The sequence below is a fragment of the Agelaius tricolor genome, unplaced genomic scaffold (assembly GCF_023055355.1).
Source record: "Agelaius tricolor isolate 1412-34295 unplaced genomic scaffold, bAgeTri1.0.p SCAF_12, whole genome shotgun sequence".
NCBI classification, from domain to species: Eukaryota; Metazoa; Chordata; class Aves; order Passeriformes; family Icteridae; genus Agelaius; species Agelaius tricolor.
Genome location: NW_027269272.1, coordinates 16,730 through 31,767, shown reverse-complemented (window position 1 = coordinate 31,767; position 15,038 = coordinate 16,730). Strand labels below are relative to the sequence as shown.

The 15,038-nt window shown below is 46.0% G+C and overlaps 1 protein-coding gene and 1 long non-coding RNA gene across 3 annotated transcripts; one reads left to right on the top strand and one right to left on the bottom strand.

Annotated features, from left to right (window-relative positions):
* Nucleotides 1-6,038: 6,038 nt before the first annotated feature.
* Nucleotides 6,039-8,696, bottom strand: LOC139594717 (uncharacterized). The gene is made up of 5 exons (XM_071437072.1): nt 8,659-8,696; nt 7,314-7,371; nt 6,971-7,220; nt 6,649-6,705; nt 6,039-6,400 (listed from the first exon to the last, which is right to left on the bottom strand). The coding sequence occupies exons 1-5, from the start codon at nt 8,694-8,696 to the stop codon at nt 6,186-6,188; spliced, it is 618 nt and encodes a 205-aa protein (XP_071293173.1). The 3' UTR covers nt 6,039-6,185.
* A 1,299-nt stretch (nt 8,697-9,995) lies between these two features.
* LOC139594729 (uncharacterized) lies at nt 9,996-13,877 on the top strand. Of its 2 annotated transcripts, none has more exons than XR_011680745.1 (3): nt 9,996-11,934; nt 12,718-12,839; nt 13,612-13,877. It is a non-coding gene; the product is annotated as an uncharacterized lncRNA (long non-coding RNA). The 2 variants fall into 2 exon arrangements; XR_011680744.1 differs by having other exon boundaries at nt 10,011-11,934; nt 13,523-13,877.
* Nucleotides 13,878-15,038: the final 1,161 nt, after the last annotated feature.

Below are 15,038 nucleotides of genomic sequence, written 5' to 3'. Positions count from 1 at the left end.
ATGCCCAGGGAAAGAAGGATAACCAGGCTTAGAGGGACCCTGCCTCTAGCCAGGTAGAGGCTAGGGAAAATCGTGTTTTCTGGTCTGTGTGGATTTGTTGGCCTGGCACATCGGAACCACAATAGTATAAAGCTTTGGTTGATACTGGTGCTCAAGGTACATTAATTCCATTGAGACATGTAGGGACAGAGTCTGTTTCTATTGCTGGTGTGACAGGGGGATCCCAGGATTCCACTTTGGTGGAAGCTGATGTGAGCCTGACTGGAAATGAGTGGAAGAAACATCCTATTGTGACTGGCCCAGAGGCCCCATGTATTTTGGGCATAGATTACCTCCAAAGAGGGTCTTTCAAAGACCCAAAGGGAATCAGGTGGGCATTTGGGATAGCAGCTGTAGTGACAGAGGGCATGCAGCAATTGAACACCTTGCCTGGGCTGTCTGAGAATCCATCTGCAGTAGGACACCTGAGGGGAGAAGAGCAACAGGTGCCAATTGCCACTTCCACAGTTCATCGTCGACAGTATAGAACCACTTGAGATGCTGTGATTCCCATCCATAAGATGATCCAAGAGCTGGAGAGCCAACAGGTGGTCAGCAAGACCCACTCACCCTTCAACAGCCCCATTTGGCCTGTGCGTAAATCTGAAGGAGAATGGAGATTGACTGTGGACTGTACATTGAATGGAGATTGACTGTTGTGGACTGTGGACTGTGCATTGAATGAAGTGACTCCACCACTGAGTGCTGCTGTGCCAGACATATTAGAACTCCAGTATGAGCTTGAGTTCAAGGCGGTGAAGTGGTACGCCATGATTGATATTGCCAATGCATTTTTCTCCATTCCTCTGGCAGCAGAATGTAGGCCTCAGTTTGCTTTCACGTGGAGGGAAGTGCAGTACACCTGGAACCGGCTGCCCCAGGGGTGGAAGCACAGTCCTACCATCTGCCATGGACTGATCCAGACTGCACTGGAAAAGGATGAGGCTCCAGAACATCTGCAATATATTGATGACATCATTGTGTGGGGGAACACAGCTGCGGAAGTGTTTGAGAAAGGAGAGAAAATCATCCAAATCCTCCTGGGAGCTGGTTTTGCCATTAAAAAGAGCAAAGTAGAGGGACCAGCTCATGAGATTCAGTTCCTAGGAGTGAAGTGGCAAGATGGACAGTGTCAGATTCCTACAGACGTCATCAACAAGATCACAGCTACGTCTCCACCAACTAATAAGAAGGAGACACAAGCTTTCCTAGGTGCCATAGGCTTTTGGAGAATGCACATTCCTAAGTACAGTCAGATGGTGAGCCCTCTTTACCTGGTCACCCGCAAGAAGAACACTTTCCACTGGGGCCCTGAGCAGCAACAAGCCTTTGCCCAGATCAAGCAGGAGATTGCTCATGCAGTAGCTCTTGGCCCAGTCAGGATGAGACCAGATGTGAAGAACATGCTCTATTCTGCAGCTGGGAACCATGGCTTGTCCTGGAGCCTTTGGCAGAAGGTGCCTGGGGAGACTCGGGGTCGACCACTGGGATTTTGGAGTTGAAGCTACAGAGGCTCTGAAGCCAACTACACTCCAACAGAGAAAGAAATCTTGGCTGCCTATGAAGGAGTCCAAGCCACCTCAGAGGTGATTGGTACAGAAGCGCAACTCCTCCTGGCACCCCGACTGCCGGTGCTGGGGTGGATGTTCAAAGGCAAGGTTCCTTCCACTCACCATGTCACCAGTGCTACATGGAGCAAATGGATTGCTGTTATCACCCAGTGCGCCCGTATAGGTAAACTGAATTGCTCTGGGATTCTGGAAATAATTACAAACTGGCCGGAAGGTGAAAACTTTGGTCTCGCTGAAGAAGGGGAACAAGAAGTGACACGGGCTGAAGAAGCTCCACCATACAATCAACTGCCAGCAGAAGATACACGATACGCTCTTTTTACTGATGGTTCTTGCCACATTGTGGGAATGAAACAAAAGTGGAAAGCAGCCGTATGGAGCCCCACAGGACAGGTCGCAGAGGCCACTGAAGGAGAAGGTGGATCAAGCCAACTTGCAGAACTCAAAGCTGTTCAGCTGGCCCTGGACATTGCTGAGAGAGAGAAGTGGCCAAAGCTCTACCTCTACACTGATTCGTGGATGGTAGCCAATGCTCTGTGGGGATGGCTGGAGAGGTGGAAAGAGTCCAGCTGGCAGCATAGAGGAAAACCAATTTGGGCTGCTGATGAGTGGAAAGACATTGCTACCAGGGTAGGGAGGCTACCTGTGAAGAACTGCCATGTAGATGCCCATGTTCCCAAGAGTAGAGCCAAGGAGGAGCACCAAAACAATGAGCAGGTAGACCAGGCAGCAAAGATAAGGCTGTCCAAGATAGACCTAGATTGGGAACACAAGGGAGAGATATCCCTAGCTCAATGGGCCCATGATGCCTCAGGCCATCAGGGCAGAGATGCCAGCTATAAGTGGGCACGAGACCGAGGGGTGGATTGAACCATGGACTATTTCTCAGGTTATCCATGACTGTGAGATGTGTGCTGCCATCAAGCAGGCCAAGCAAGTGAAGCCCCTATGGTATGGTGGGCGGGGGTCCAAGTACAAGTATGGGGAGGCCTGGCAGATTGGCTGCATCACACTGCCCCAGACACGCCAGGGCAAGCGCTACCTGCTGACCATGGTGGAAGCCACCATGGGATGGTTGGAGACCCACCCTGTGTCTCATGCTACTGCCCGGAACACCATCCTGGGCCTGGAAAAGCAGGTCCTTTGGAGGCATGGTACCCCTGAGAGGATTGAGTCAGACAATGGGACTCATTTCAAGAACAGCCTTATCAGCACCCGGGCTAGCGAACATGGCATTGAGTTGGTGTACCATATCCCCTACCATGCACCAGCTGCAGGCGAAGTGGAGAGGTACAAGGGACTATTAAAAATCACCTTGAAAGCTTTGGGTGGGGGATCTTTCAAAAACTGGGAGCAGCATCTGGCAAAAGCCACCTGGTTAGTTAACACCCGAGGCTCTACTAACCGAGTGGGCCCTGCCCAATCTGAGCCTTTGCATAGAGTAGATGGAGACAAAGTCCCAGTGGTACATGTCAGAAGTTTGTTAGAGAAGACAGTTCGGATTAATTCTGCCTCGAATACAGACAAACCCATTTGTGGGGTTCTTTTTGCTCAGGGACCAGGTTGCACATGGTGGATAATGCAAAAAGATGGAAGATCACAATGTGTACCTCAGGGAGATCTGATTGTTGGGTGAGACCTATGTGTAAAGGTAAATCACTGTTTGCTGAATGTTATTACCTTTGTGTATAGCTGTATATTGGATGTATAATGTATGTGTTTGTAAAGTTAGAATTTATATTAGTTTTAGTAGTAAGATGACAATATGGAGATGTCGTGGTTTGACAGGAAGTAGGTTTTCTGGGATATGCTGTGGTCACCAATAGGTGTTCAGATTTTAATATTGGCACCTGGTGTGGCCATTGGGGACAATGGATACGCCTCTGAGAACACAGGTTAAAAAGCAGAGCACTCGTGGAGGAAGTTCTCTTCAATTCCAGCAAGGGAAGCAGGTCAGACCTGCCCTGCCCAGCTGTCTGCACTCGTGGGGGAAGTTCTCTTGAATTCCGGCAAGGGAAGCAGGTCAGACCTGCCCTGCCCAGCTGTCTGCACTCGTGAGGGAAGTTCTCTTGAATTCCGGCAAGGGAAGCAGGTCAGACCTGCCCTGCCCAGCTGTCTGCACTCGTGAGGGAAGTTCTCTTGAATTCCGACAAGGGAAGCAGGTGGGACCTGCCCTGCCCAGCTGTCTGCTGCTGGGTGGGGGACGGGCAGCCATGCAGCCTGAGGTAGGCTGGGCTTGGACAGAGATGGGAGGTGAAGAGGCCCTTGAGGACAGAAGGGTGGAGGAGCACCAAGAGGCATCGGGGAGCCACCCCCACTCCCCCCCCCAGGAGAGAGAGAGAGAGAGAGAGAGAGAGAGAGAGAGAGAGAGAGAGAGAGAGAGAGAGCCAGCCTATGCCTGTGCTTGTGCCACCTTGAAATCTGATAGCACTGCCAGCCAAAAAGGAGAAAGGGGATGGGGGTGGGGGGTGCGGTGAGAAGGTGCCCGGCAGGGCAGCGTGGGAGTTCTGGACAGGCAGAGACTGAGATTTTTGACCCTTTTCTTGCATCATGGAAACCTTACAAATGCTGATCCTCCTGGAGCTGAATAAGGAGAGAGATAAGAGATGAGATAAGAGGAAAGAAAAAAGAAGTGGAGAAGAATCTTAGGTGGGAGGAGATGATGGAGTGGCTTTTGGCTGGACTTTTCTTGTATAGCCATGGACAGAACCATTTTTTTTCCCTGTGACACGGAGACTGCATTTAGGGGGAGGCAACGGCTTGGAGCCAAGAGAGTGCAGTGATGTTATGGGAGTGCATGAACAGAGACAGTGAATGAGGAGGGTGGTGGTTGGTGCCCTCGATCTTCAGTGGAGAAGATCTCTGTTCTCGAGACCCCTCAGCCCCAGGGGGTGAAATTTGGGGGGGACAGCTGTCCCAAAAGTGAGAGACTGTGCTCTTTTTTGGAACTGGACAAAGCATCCTTAAAAGGAAAACCCTAGAAGCAGCCCTGGTCCATGCGCAGTGGTGAGAGCACTGGGCATGGAAGGAAGATGGCAAATGTTCTCCGGGCGGTGCCACGTGTGACAGGAAACACAAGAGGTATCAAGTGTGTTTCCAGGGGAAGCCTATGGCACAAGAAGGACTCCTCTCCTCTTGATGACCTGAGAATTGATTACATAAAAGGTGGTGATGGACCGAGAGGTAGTAATTTGGGGGATGGATGTATTGAAAATTGATTACCTAAAGGGTGGTAATGGACTGAGAGTTGGTAATTTGGGGGATGGATGTATTGAAATTTGGTGGGGGGAGGAGGAAATGTTTTTGGAAGGTTTTAATTTTCCCTGTGTGTTTTCTTTTTACTTAGAGTTCTAGTTTAGTTAATAAAGAGGGTTTTTTTTATTTCTAAGTGGGAGCCTGCTTTGCTTATTCCTGGTCACATCTCACAGCAGACACAAGGGAGAAGGTATTTTCATGAGGGCACTGGCATTGTGCCAGCATCAAACCATGACAGGGGATAAGGGGTGGAATGTCCAAGGTTGACTATATGATGCTTTTATCCCAAATCATCTTGTTCTGTTTATGCTGAATAATAATTTGCACCTTTAAGACTTGTTGCAGAGAGTGAAGGGGGGAAAGAAGAAGCAGCAGTTTGTTTTCAGACACTGCACTCACTCCTCCACATTCCTGCTCCTGGACTGTGTTGTCTGTGGATGGACACACAGCGGAACAGAGCTCTCCTTTGCTTTTAGTTAGTTTTAGCTTGCTGAGGCAAGGAAGTTCCCTGGACTGTGGGTTTTTTCCCTTTTTCTTTGGACCTGTTCAAACCTGCTCTGGACTGAACACTCAGGGGAGCACCGGCAGCTGCACCTGTGGCCCACCGGGCTGGGCCTGGCCTGTGACATTTCCAGCACCAGACAGACTGATCAGAGACTGAGTGAGCTGAGCTACAACCCAGGGAGGGGACTTTCTCAGTTTGTCATCTCTTTTGGAGCCGCAAGGGTTTTATCGTTTAATATTGTTTAGGTTTTATTATTTAATAAACAGATTTTTTCCACTTTTCTCCAAGGAGGTATTTTCTCCTGGACCAGCTGGGGGGAGGGGCCGATTGAATCTGCTTTCCTAGAGGAGCCCCTTTGGGGGTTCTGTCCAAAATTTGCCCTGAACCAGGACACCATAGAATCCCTCACGGCTGGGATCAGAGCAAACTCAAATTGACTCTTCTAAAACCCAGGGTCCTTGTCCCCTTCAGCGTGCTCAGCACAACCTTGAACTCCACAGGGCTGTGCAACTGGAGCAGCAGGACAGGGACCTTTGCAGCCTGAGCTGCCCTTGTTCCTCTCTGTCCCTGCACAGAACACAGCGGGGAGGAGAACGGCAGCAGGGCCCTGCACATGCCCGGGCTCAGATTTTGTGTCCCTTCAGCTCCACGGAGACGCGGCTCAAGTGAAAAACCCAAACTGTTTATTAAGGGAAAGCAAAGGGAAGGGGTGAGCTGGGAGATAAAAAAAGGGAGTGGGCAGGGCCTGAGGGCTGCAGGGAGGGAGCTGCCAACAGGGAGAGAGATGGCAGGAGCTCCTGGAGCTTCCCACAGGCTCAGCTCTGAGCAGCAAGAGCTGTGCCTGGAGCTCCAGCTGGTCCATCCTGCTCTGCAGGTGCTCTCATCTTCAGTGGGAACTGGAAATCGCCGATGGACGCCGGTGCATCTGATCCAGCAGATGAACAAAGTCCTGCAGATCTTCTCTCAAAGGTCAGCTGAATCAGTATGCTGAGGCAGGATGGGCTCTCATCTTCCCTCAGGGCTTGAAGAGCTGGAAGAGAGAGGAACAGAGCCACGCGCAGAGGCCAGATTGAGGGAATCCAAGGAAAGCCTCCTGCCAGGGCCATCCCAGCCGGCTCTTGCCATGGCTTCGGCCGGAAGGTGCTGGCCACGCATCGCCCACGTTTCCCTGACAGCTCTCCGGGCTCTGCCCCCGCCGCCCCTCGTCCGCACGGGGAGCAGAGCCCTCCGCAGCCCGGGCACGGATTGTAGCTCCGGGGCCAGGATGCCCTGACTCACCCTCGCTGAGGATCTGGAGCTCCTCCTTCTGTCCCTTCACGAGCACTCCGGCCAGCCCTGGCAAGACAGAGCCCGTGGCGGCCCCGGGCGGCACAGCTGCCCGGCACGGGCGCTGCCAGCCCTGCGGCCGCACGCCCTCCTGCCCGGGCAGGGCTCCTGCCGGCCCCTGCCGCACGCTGCCGCCCGAGGGCACGGCTGGCTGCGGGAGGGCGGCGGCAGCGCCGAGGGCGGCCGGGGCTGCAGCGGCCCGGGCGCGGCTCCCGCTGCCGCCGGGGCAGCAGCCGGGCCGGGGGCGGGGAGGGGCGCCGGGCTCGGGGCTCACCGATGATCCCGACGGCCGCCTCTCGCACGCGCCTCTGCGGGCTCCACAGGCGCGGCAGCGCCCAGCGCAGCTGCTCGGCCGCTCGGCTCTCGTCCTGCAGCAGCTGCGGGGAGCGCCGGCAGGAAAGGCTCGGCGCGGGCTGTGCCCCTCGGCCGGGCGTTCCCCGCGCCCAGCACCGGCCGAGCCGGCCCGCACGGCCCAGGCCAGAGAGCGGCGGGGGGGGCGCGGGCTGGCGGGCCCGGGAGCGGCGCTGGGCAGGGCCACAGCTGCCAGCGCCCCGCACCAAGCACCGGGGCTAGGGGGCTTCTCCAGCCTGCGGCTGGGGATCCCGGGCTGTCCTTACCAGGCGCTCGGCGAACTGCATCCGCTGCCTCTTCATCAGCCGCTCCTCGAGGTCCCTCCTACTCAGGAAGAAAAATTATATAATTATAACAGTAAAAATAAATATGGAAAATAGATAAATACAAAAATCTATACTATATAGTATATTATTGTAACATAATAGATATAAATTATAATCTATTATACATATACAAAGATATTTAAATATAGATTGTAAATATAAAAATGTTAAATATACTTTTAAATAAATTTGGGATTTTTGCTTTTTAGTAGGTTCTGGGCTGGGTTTTTTTAAATAGTATAAATATAAATAATATAAAAATATAAATCCAAATATACAATTATATAATTTTTATTCTGATATCTATAAATACTTATTATAAATAAATATAAGTAATAGAAATATATAATATAAAAATGGTATATCCGATATTCTATTAAAAGATATTCTCTATAATATACATAATATCTATAAATAAAATTAATTAAAAATATTAATGTAAATGTGAGTAATATGATGAGATGTAACATAGAATATAAATAACATTATCCGGAAATATAAATTATAAATATAAATGTGAATATGATATGAAAAAAATATGTAAATATAGTTTAAAAGAAAGGGGTTTTATTTACATTCTAATTATAGAAATATATAAACAAGATATAAAAGTATAGATATAGAAATTTAAAACATAAATAAATATAAATAATAGGAAGAGGTGTAATATAGAACACAAATAACACTATACATTAGTATACGTTTTAAATATAAATGTGAATATAAATATGAAAAATATAATTAAAAAATTAAAATACATTTTAAAAGAAAGGGCTTCATTTGGCTTTATTTGGGTAGAGGCAGGCGCTTTAAATAATGTAAGTGTTACAGAAGTAAAGATCTTAACACAGAAATATATAATCAATATATGAAGATATGTATAAAAATATATAAATAAATCTAAGTAATAGAAATAGATGTAATATAGAATATAAATTTTTTTCTAAATAGAAAATTATAAATATAAATGTATAAATAAACATTATACATCAATATACATTACAAATATAAATGTGTATATAAATATGAAAAATATAAACATAAAATATATTTAAATATTGATTAAAAGAAAGGGTTGGGAACTTTTTGGTTTTTGGTTCTTATTGGTTTAGAGGCAGGGTTTGTTGTTTTTTTTTTCCCGGCTGTTTTGGGGCATTTATTTCAGAGGAGTTTTTGGAGGGGATCGCCCCTGCTCTTATTTGCCGCCTTCCCTGCCCGCATTCCCCCCAGGCAGCCCTGGCTGGGGTGGGCGCAGTGCTGCCCCCTTGTGGGCACAGCCCGGTACTGCAGCCCGCCAGCGACAGGCAGCCGAGAGGCCGCCATCTTAGGAGTGGTGTGTCGCGGATGTCGCGGACTCGATTGACCTTCTCAAGGTGGCGGCCAAAAGGGCGGGAAAATCACAGCCCTGGTAAGTCCGCCACCCTGTGGCCAGAGAGCGGTACTGCAGTCCCCCGAGCCAGCGCCCTGCCCCTCGCCGCTGGGTGCCAGGGGCGGGGCAAGGACGCGGCTGCCGAGCGAGGCAAGGGCGAGGGGTGGGAGCGAGCGGCGGGCAGGGCGGGGTCGGTAAATGGCCGGGAGGGCTGAGGAACATTCCGGAGGCAAAGGAACACGATGGCCGAGAAGAATGGCTGGCACGGGGGCGGCCCGGCGGGGCCGGCTTCGGCGGGCGGCAGAGGCGCGGTTGCAGCGCTCCGCGGGTCGGGGGCAGCGAGCGGGGACGGGCGAGCGGCTGCGGAGGCGGCTTCGCAGCGTGTTCAGCCTTGCGAGCAGAGAGCGCTGCGATATCGCTGGAATGGCACGGCTGCTGACTGCCTTAGTGCTCGTGGCTCTTCCTTCCACGCAAACAGATGGAGCGGCATCGCTGAGCAGTAAAACACAGCGATGGCCCGGAGAATGGCGAGCGCAAGGAGCACCGGGCTGGATCCTTCTGATGGCACAGGTGCGATCTGCAGACTCACCCCCTTGTGCCCCTCCCGACCCCCAGGGGAAATGCTCTCCAGCCTCGAGCTGCTGAAAGACAAAACGTGTGATTTGACACTAGTGTTAAAAACACCAATCACTTGTTTTCAAAATTTTAAAAATTTAATAGTAATAAAATGGTTATAAAAATTGTAATACAATTACAGTAATAATAATTTGGACAATTTTAATTAGGGCAATATGAGACAATAAATACAAAGAGTTATGGACGTCCGAGTACCTTTTTCTGGGCAGCACGAGCCCGAAAAAGGACACCCGTTAACAAAGGATTAACCCTTAAAAACAACAGCCTGTTGCATATTCATACACTTCATACATTATGCATAAATTCCATTCAAACACAGGATTCTGTCTGGTCATGGTCAACTTCTTCCTCTGAATCCTAACAGCGCCTTCGAGTCAGGAAGAAGTTTGTTTCTTCTGATAAGAGGGCCATAAATTTTTTTTCTCTGAAAGATTTAGGTGTCCTGTGGCTGCTATCTCGCTGTGAGTCTTTTCTTTTAAAAATAGTATCCTACTAAAAATAGTTTCTATTTTAACAATTTTTATAACCTAAAACTATATTTAACACACTACTTAAGAGAATTAATACAGCATTACTTTCTAACACAACACATATAATATTCATTTTAATATTTGCAAAAAGCCAATCATAAAATACATGCATTTTTCACACTAGGATCCAGAAAAGGTTTCTGTTTAGATTAGCAAATGCCTCAATTGTTCTTGGTTGCATCCTATGATCAGTTTTAGGCAGTGACTTTATACTGCTTGTCGGATTTTCTTGTGCAATGGTAAGAAAATAGGCAGCTCTGATACTGGTTTCGCTTTTTTTCTACTTCATGTTCCACGTGATGCTTTTATCCAAGCAATTGTTTTAAAGTCCTACTGTAGGCATTTCTGGTTCACTTTTTTTTTCTTTCCAGCACCCGTGATTTTTTTTTTCTCTAAATCGGCAGTAAATATAGCTGAGTAAAATTACCGTGGCTTTCTTTCTTCATTTTTAACTGAAATGTTTTTATTGATAATCCTATTTGAATATGCAGAAAAAGAGGGTATGTCCTGTAATATATCCTAGCTTTTCTTGTTTACAGGGTACTCAGAAAATATGTCTCCCTTAGAGTCCCACAAAACCATTCTCAGTGCAATCTCCATTAAGGTATGGATTGACAAATAAGCCATCAGTTTAGATATTTGCCTGTGTACCTTTTCCTGTAATTCAGAGCTTGCGTTCTGTGGTTTTTATGATAAACCTATCAAACTTGTGAAACTGTTTTGCAAGTCTTAATCGTTGAAGGCAGCAAGAAGTGGTTTTAAAGCCTGTTCTTGACCAGACAAAGGGAAAAAGTGTGAATTTGATGCTGAACTTGTCATTTTTCATTTGACTTGCCTTGAATTATTTAGGAAGAGAGAGAACTAGAAAAAAGAGAGAAATAGAATTGGTTCTTGAGCCCTCCTAAAATGCTCCCTGTGATTCTGTGTGGAGCCAAAGTGAAGGGTGATGGAACAGAGCCCTGTGCTTTAGAAGGAAATCAATTTCAACCTGATCTCCACCCTGAGTCTCCCTAATTTCTGTTTTTAAAATGCAAACTAAGTTTAGGAAGTGTTGGAAGTTAGTATTTTGGGGAAGAAATGGCAGTTGCACAAACCGTTCCATTTCCCAGAGGCTCTGGGAACGATTCATTTTGTAAGCGCTGTAACTGCAATCGGTTGGTGGTTCGGGGCCTATAAAGCACTCGTTCATTTGCATTTCAGTGCTAGGAGTCTTGATAAACTGGAGAAGAGCCCAAGAGACATTTTTCATCCTGAGATACAAAAGGTAGGAAGTGACTTTTTTTTGTTTGGTTCTTTTTCTTTATTATTTTCGGGAAATAGAAGTAATTAAGTATAGATACTACTGGTTTGTCTCTTCCAGTAGCAGATAATAATAATAATAATAATAATAATAATAATAATAATAATAATAATCTAATACTACTTAAACTGTCTTTATCCATTGAACTGGCCATTTCAAATCCAAACTTCTAAACACAAATAAAACCATCATCCTTGTAGAATCTTTAATAGGAGGGGGCTAAAGATGCTGTTTTTGTTGACAGGATTTATTGGTTCTTGAAGGGTAAGAGGTAAGGATAAGCCTAACTACTTGTATCTCACAGACCCGTCCAGTGAATACAGCTTTGTATTTTGATGTGCTTATGATGACTTGGAAATCAATTGCTCGTTACAGTAAAAATAAGTGATGTTTTTTTGAACATGACAGCAAAAATAACTTTAAGCACCAACTTAACAATAATAGAGCAACAATTTAAGTTAATGATTTGATGCTATACTATCAAAGTTTAAAGGTAAATTGTTATGTATTGGAAGATGGTATAAAATGTATGTTCTAATGCGTAGGATGTATACAAAGATACGTACATACGTGAAAGTCCTTAGAGGAAACAAATTCTTACGTCTTCTGTTTGACTGTTTATCATGCAATATCTGGTTTTATTTCCCAGGGGATTGGTGAATTTTAAATTTGGAGTCCTCTATGCTAAGGATGGTCAGCTTACAGATGATGAAATGTTCAGTAATGGTGAGTTTTCCACCTTCTCCTTAATTGTTTTGATCACCTGAAGAAAAAAAAAAAAAAATGTAAGATTAAAAAAAAAGTAGGTTTATTATTTGTTACCCTGTTATGTCTGTTTCCGCAGTATTTGCTGGAGCTCTGCTTACCCAAGCTTTGGGTAAAACAAGCTTTGGGTTCCTTCTGTCCCACTGGGTGTTGCCCAATTTGGTTGCATCTGGTGAAATTCACCCTGAGACCTTACAGAACCAGCTCAAACCACGTGAGAGCCATTCGCAGCTCTCTCAAGACACCCGGAGGGCGGGTGACGTTTCTGAGTGTCTGGCAAGTGTACTTCTATCAAAACTCAGCCTGTGCAATTTCTGGGGAAAACCCTTCTGTATCCTGAAGGGTTCCTCAAACTCTGTTGAGGATCCAGTTAGCAGTTGCTCACCTGGCTGGTTCTAGTTCCTCAAGTTAACACTTGTACTCTTGCCCTGTAGTTTATATCTATTGTAGTTTGGTTATTTTGCAAGATTTTACGTCTTTGGAAAATAAGGTGCATTTCACTCTTTGGAACCTCTCGGATCATTCTTTGGTGCAGCACCACCTAATGGGACACTTGGCTGCTGTGCTGAAGGGCTTGGTTACTAGAATTGTAAATCCCGGAGAGTTTGTAAGTCTTCTGTCCCCAGGGAGGTATCACGCTTTGTTCACTGTTGCTCTGTTTGTTAGGTGCTGCTTCTCATCAGAAGTATTAACTTCAAACTGCCCTGTTCTTTTTTTAACTTTTTTTCTTGGTTCTCTCCATAGGGCAGGGAAAGACTCTCGTATCCTGGTCGTCAGACTCAGCGCTGTCCGAGAAGATACAGAGACTGTAAAAATCATAAGAAGCAAATATGACTGCAGAGGAAACAAACTGGAGAGAACAAAAGGTGATATTGTTATCCTTACCCTGTATTAGAAACATCCACTGTGCCTTGATGCCGGTGGCTGCCAGGGGCTCATTAGGTCTTTTTAGGCAGGTGTAGGTGTTCACTTGTAGGTTTTCTGTCTGGACAAGTCAATTCAGACTTTGCTAAGCTTATATTGGAAAATTACTCTCTAGTTCAGTCCAGCATGACATTTTTGAATGTTGTAAAAAAAACATGTTACTTGGAAATTGCCAATGATGAGAAGCTTTAGGGAAAAATAAGATTTTGGGGTCGGGAGATACGGGAAGAATTTAGTGGGGACGTTAGACTGGCATAAAGCCCGCTTTAAGCTGGACTGGCACACTTGCAGATCCCCTATCAAACAGTAGTGCTTAGATTAGCCTGGGTGCTGCCCATTGTTTCTGTAGAAATAAATGTTTCCTGGTCTTCAGAAGTAAGCTGCTTTGAAAACCTGGAAGTTGCAGTACAGTGACAATCCACGTGCTTCGGATTAAAAGGAGATTTCAGAAGGGTGATAGGCTTTTGTCTTTTCCTACAAGTCCATGTAATCCTATGGAGGAGTTTTTAATTGCGTGTTGCCGAGTCATCCATCAGAGCCCTGTTGTACCGATCATCATGCAAATACAAAAGAAAAAAATCAGAGCCTGTCCCACCACTTAGAGCCCAGACCATTGTTTCCTCAGGCTGCCCTCTGTGTGCCATTAATACTCACCACGGGAGCGAGCTGAGGATTGTTGCAGCTGTTGGGAACAAACTACTTCTCGTCACACAGAAATAGAATTGGGATGACGCCTCGGCCAGCGCCTCTCTGCTCTGGTCTCCTGAATCTGCAGCAGAGGAGTTCCGGTCCATCCGGGTGTGCATAACCCAGTTCCCGATGGTCTGAACACGCTGAGCAGCGCTCAGCTGGTGTGGGGGGTTCAGGGAAGGCAGAGTGTGCATTATCATCTTCCTGAACCTACAGACAAATCCAAGTGAGAAGCCATAGGGTGGAAATCCGTCGCATATGTGCTAAATAAAACTTGCAGATTTTTTTAAGGATTGTTTCTGCTTGTTCTTTGTTGTGCTTCTGTGCTTAGAAAGCGTCCCTTGAAAATGAGTTCAATTCATCACTTGAAACTTTGTTTGCAGACCCTCACTGAGCAGAATTTGTTGCAGACTCGGTGCACGCTGTGCTGACCTCCTGGGAGTGTGAGGAGCTGGTGCGTGCTACTTTGTGCTTTAGGACACTCTGAGGTATTTATTCCTTTTGGGATCCACGATGAGAATTCCCAAGAGAGGTAGTAATAAGGTATGACATTGGAAAAAAGCCTGTGTCCTTGGAATGTTGTTGTTGTCATCAAAAGTTAATTTTTCCTTCTTTCTTAGCCAGTAGTCAGCTTTTTGCTTTATTTTTTGTGGTATCAGTATTTGATTGTTTAAAAAATTGCTTCAAAATAACTGCAGTGGCTGGCCACCAGGACCTTGTTCAGATTTGCCTATTTGCTTGTAGCTAAAATGTTTCCATATTGTTTATCATTCTATTTAAGAAACTGCTGCCCAGTCAACTAAGAACTGAACATCTATCTGTCTAGGACATGGGGAGAGCATTTAGGCCATGTCTTTGTTTCCAGAAAAAAGTTCCAGTGTAGTTTCTAACTAGAGGAAACGGGGGGGGTGAAGACTCGGGGCTCTGATGCCGTTGGGGGCACCCCGAGGTGCCCAGGAGAGGGAGCCCCACTGCGGTACAGGAGCAGGTATGTTATCACGTACTAGAGAACAAATTATAAATAGAAATATGAAAATTACAAATATAAAAATTTTTTTTTAATCGTTAAAGAAAGCGGGTTTTTTTACTTGTTAATAGGCAGGGTTTTGATTATAAAAACTATAAATACAAAGTATATGAAGGTAGAAATCTAAGTCTAGAAATATATCATAAATACATACAGATAAAGTTTACAAATATGAGAAAAATTTAGTTGCAGCAGTAAATACGATACATAATATAAATAATAATTTAAATACATGTCAAGAATTTTATAGATATTATATATAATTATTAATAGATTGCATCAAAAGAAACTATAAATATAAATGTGAATATAACTATACAAAGTATAAAAATATTTCGATATCGTTTAAAAGAAGGTGTTTTCTTGTATTTATTTGGTTAGAGATGGGGTTTTTATTTGGATTAATAGAAGTATCCTAGAAATA

Excerpts from the sequence above, each read along its gene's own strand:
- LOC139594717 (XM_071437072.1), bottom strand. The coding sequence starts at position 8,696 with ATGGCGGCCTCTCGGCTGCCTGTCGCTGGCGGGCTGCA. Across the intron at positions 7,221-7,313 it reads TGCAGTTCGCCGAGCGCCTG|CGCCGCTCCCGGGCCCGCCA; the intron begins GTAAGGACAGCC and ends GGCCCTGCCCAG. Across the intron at positions 6,401-6,648 it reads GCTCCAGATCCTCAGCGAGG|CTCTTCAAGCCCTGAGGGAA; the intron begins GTGAGTCAGGGC and ends TCTCTCTTCCAG.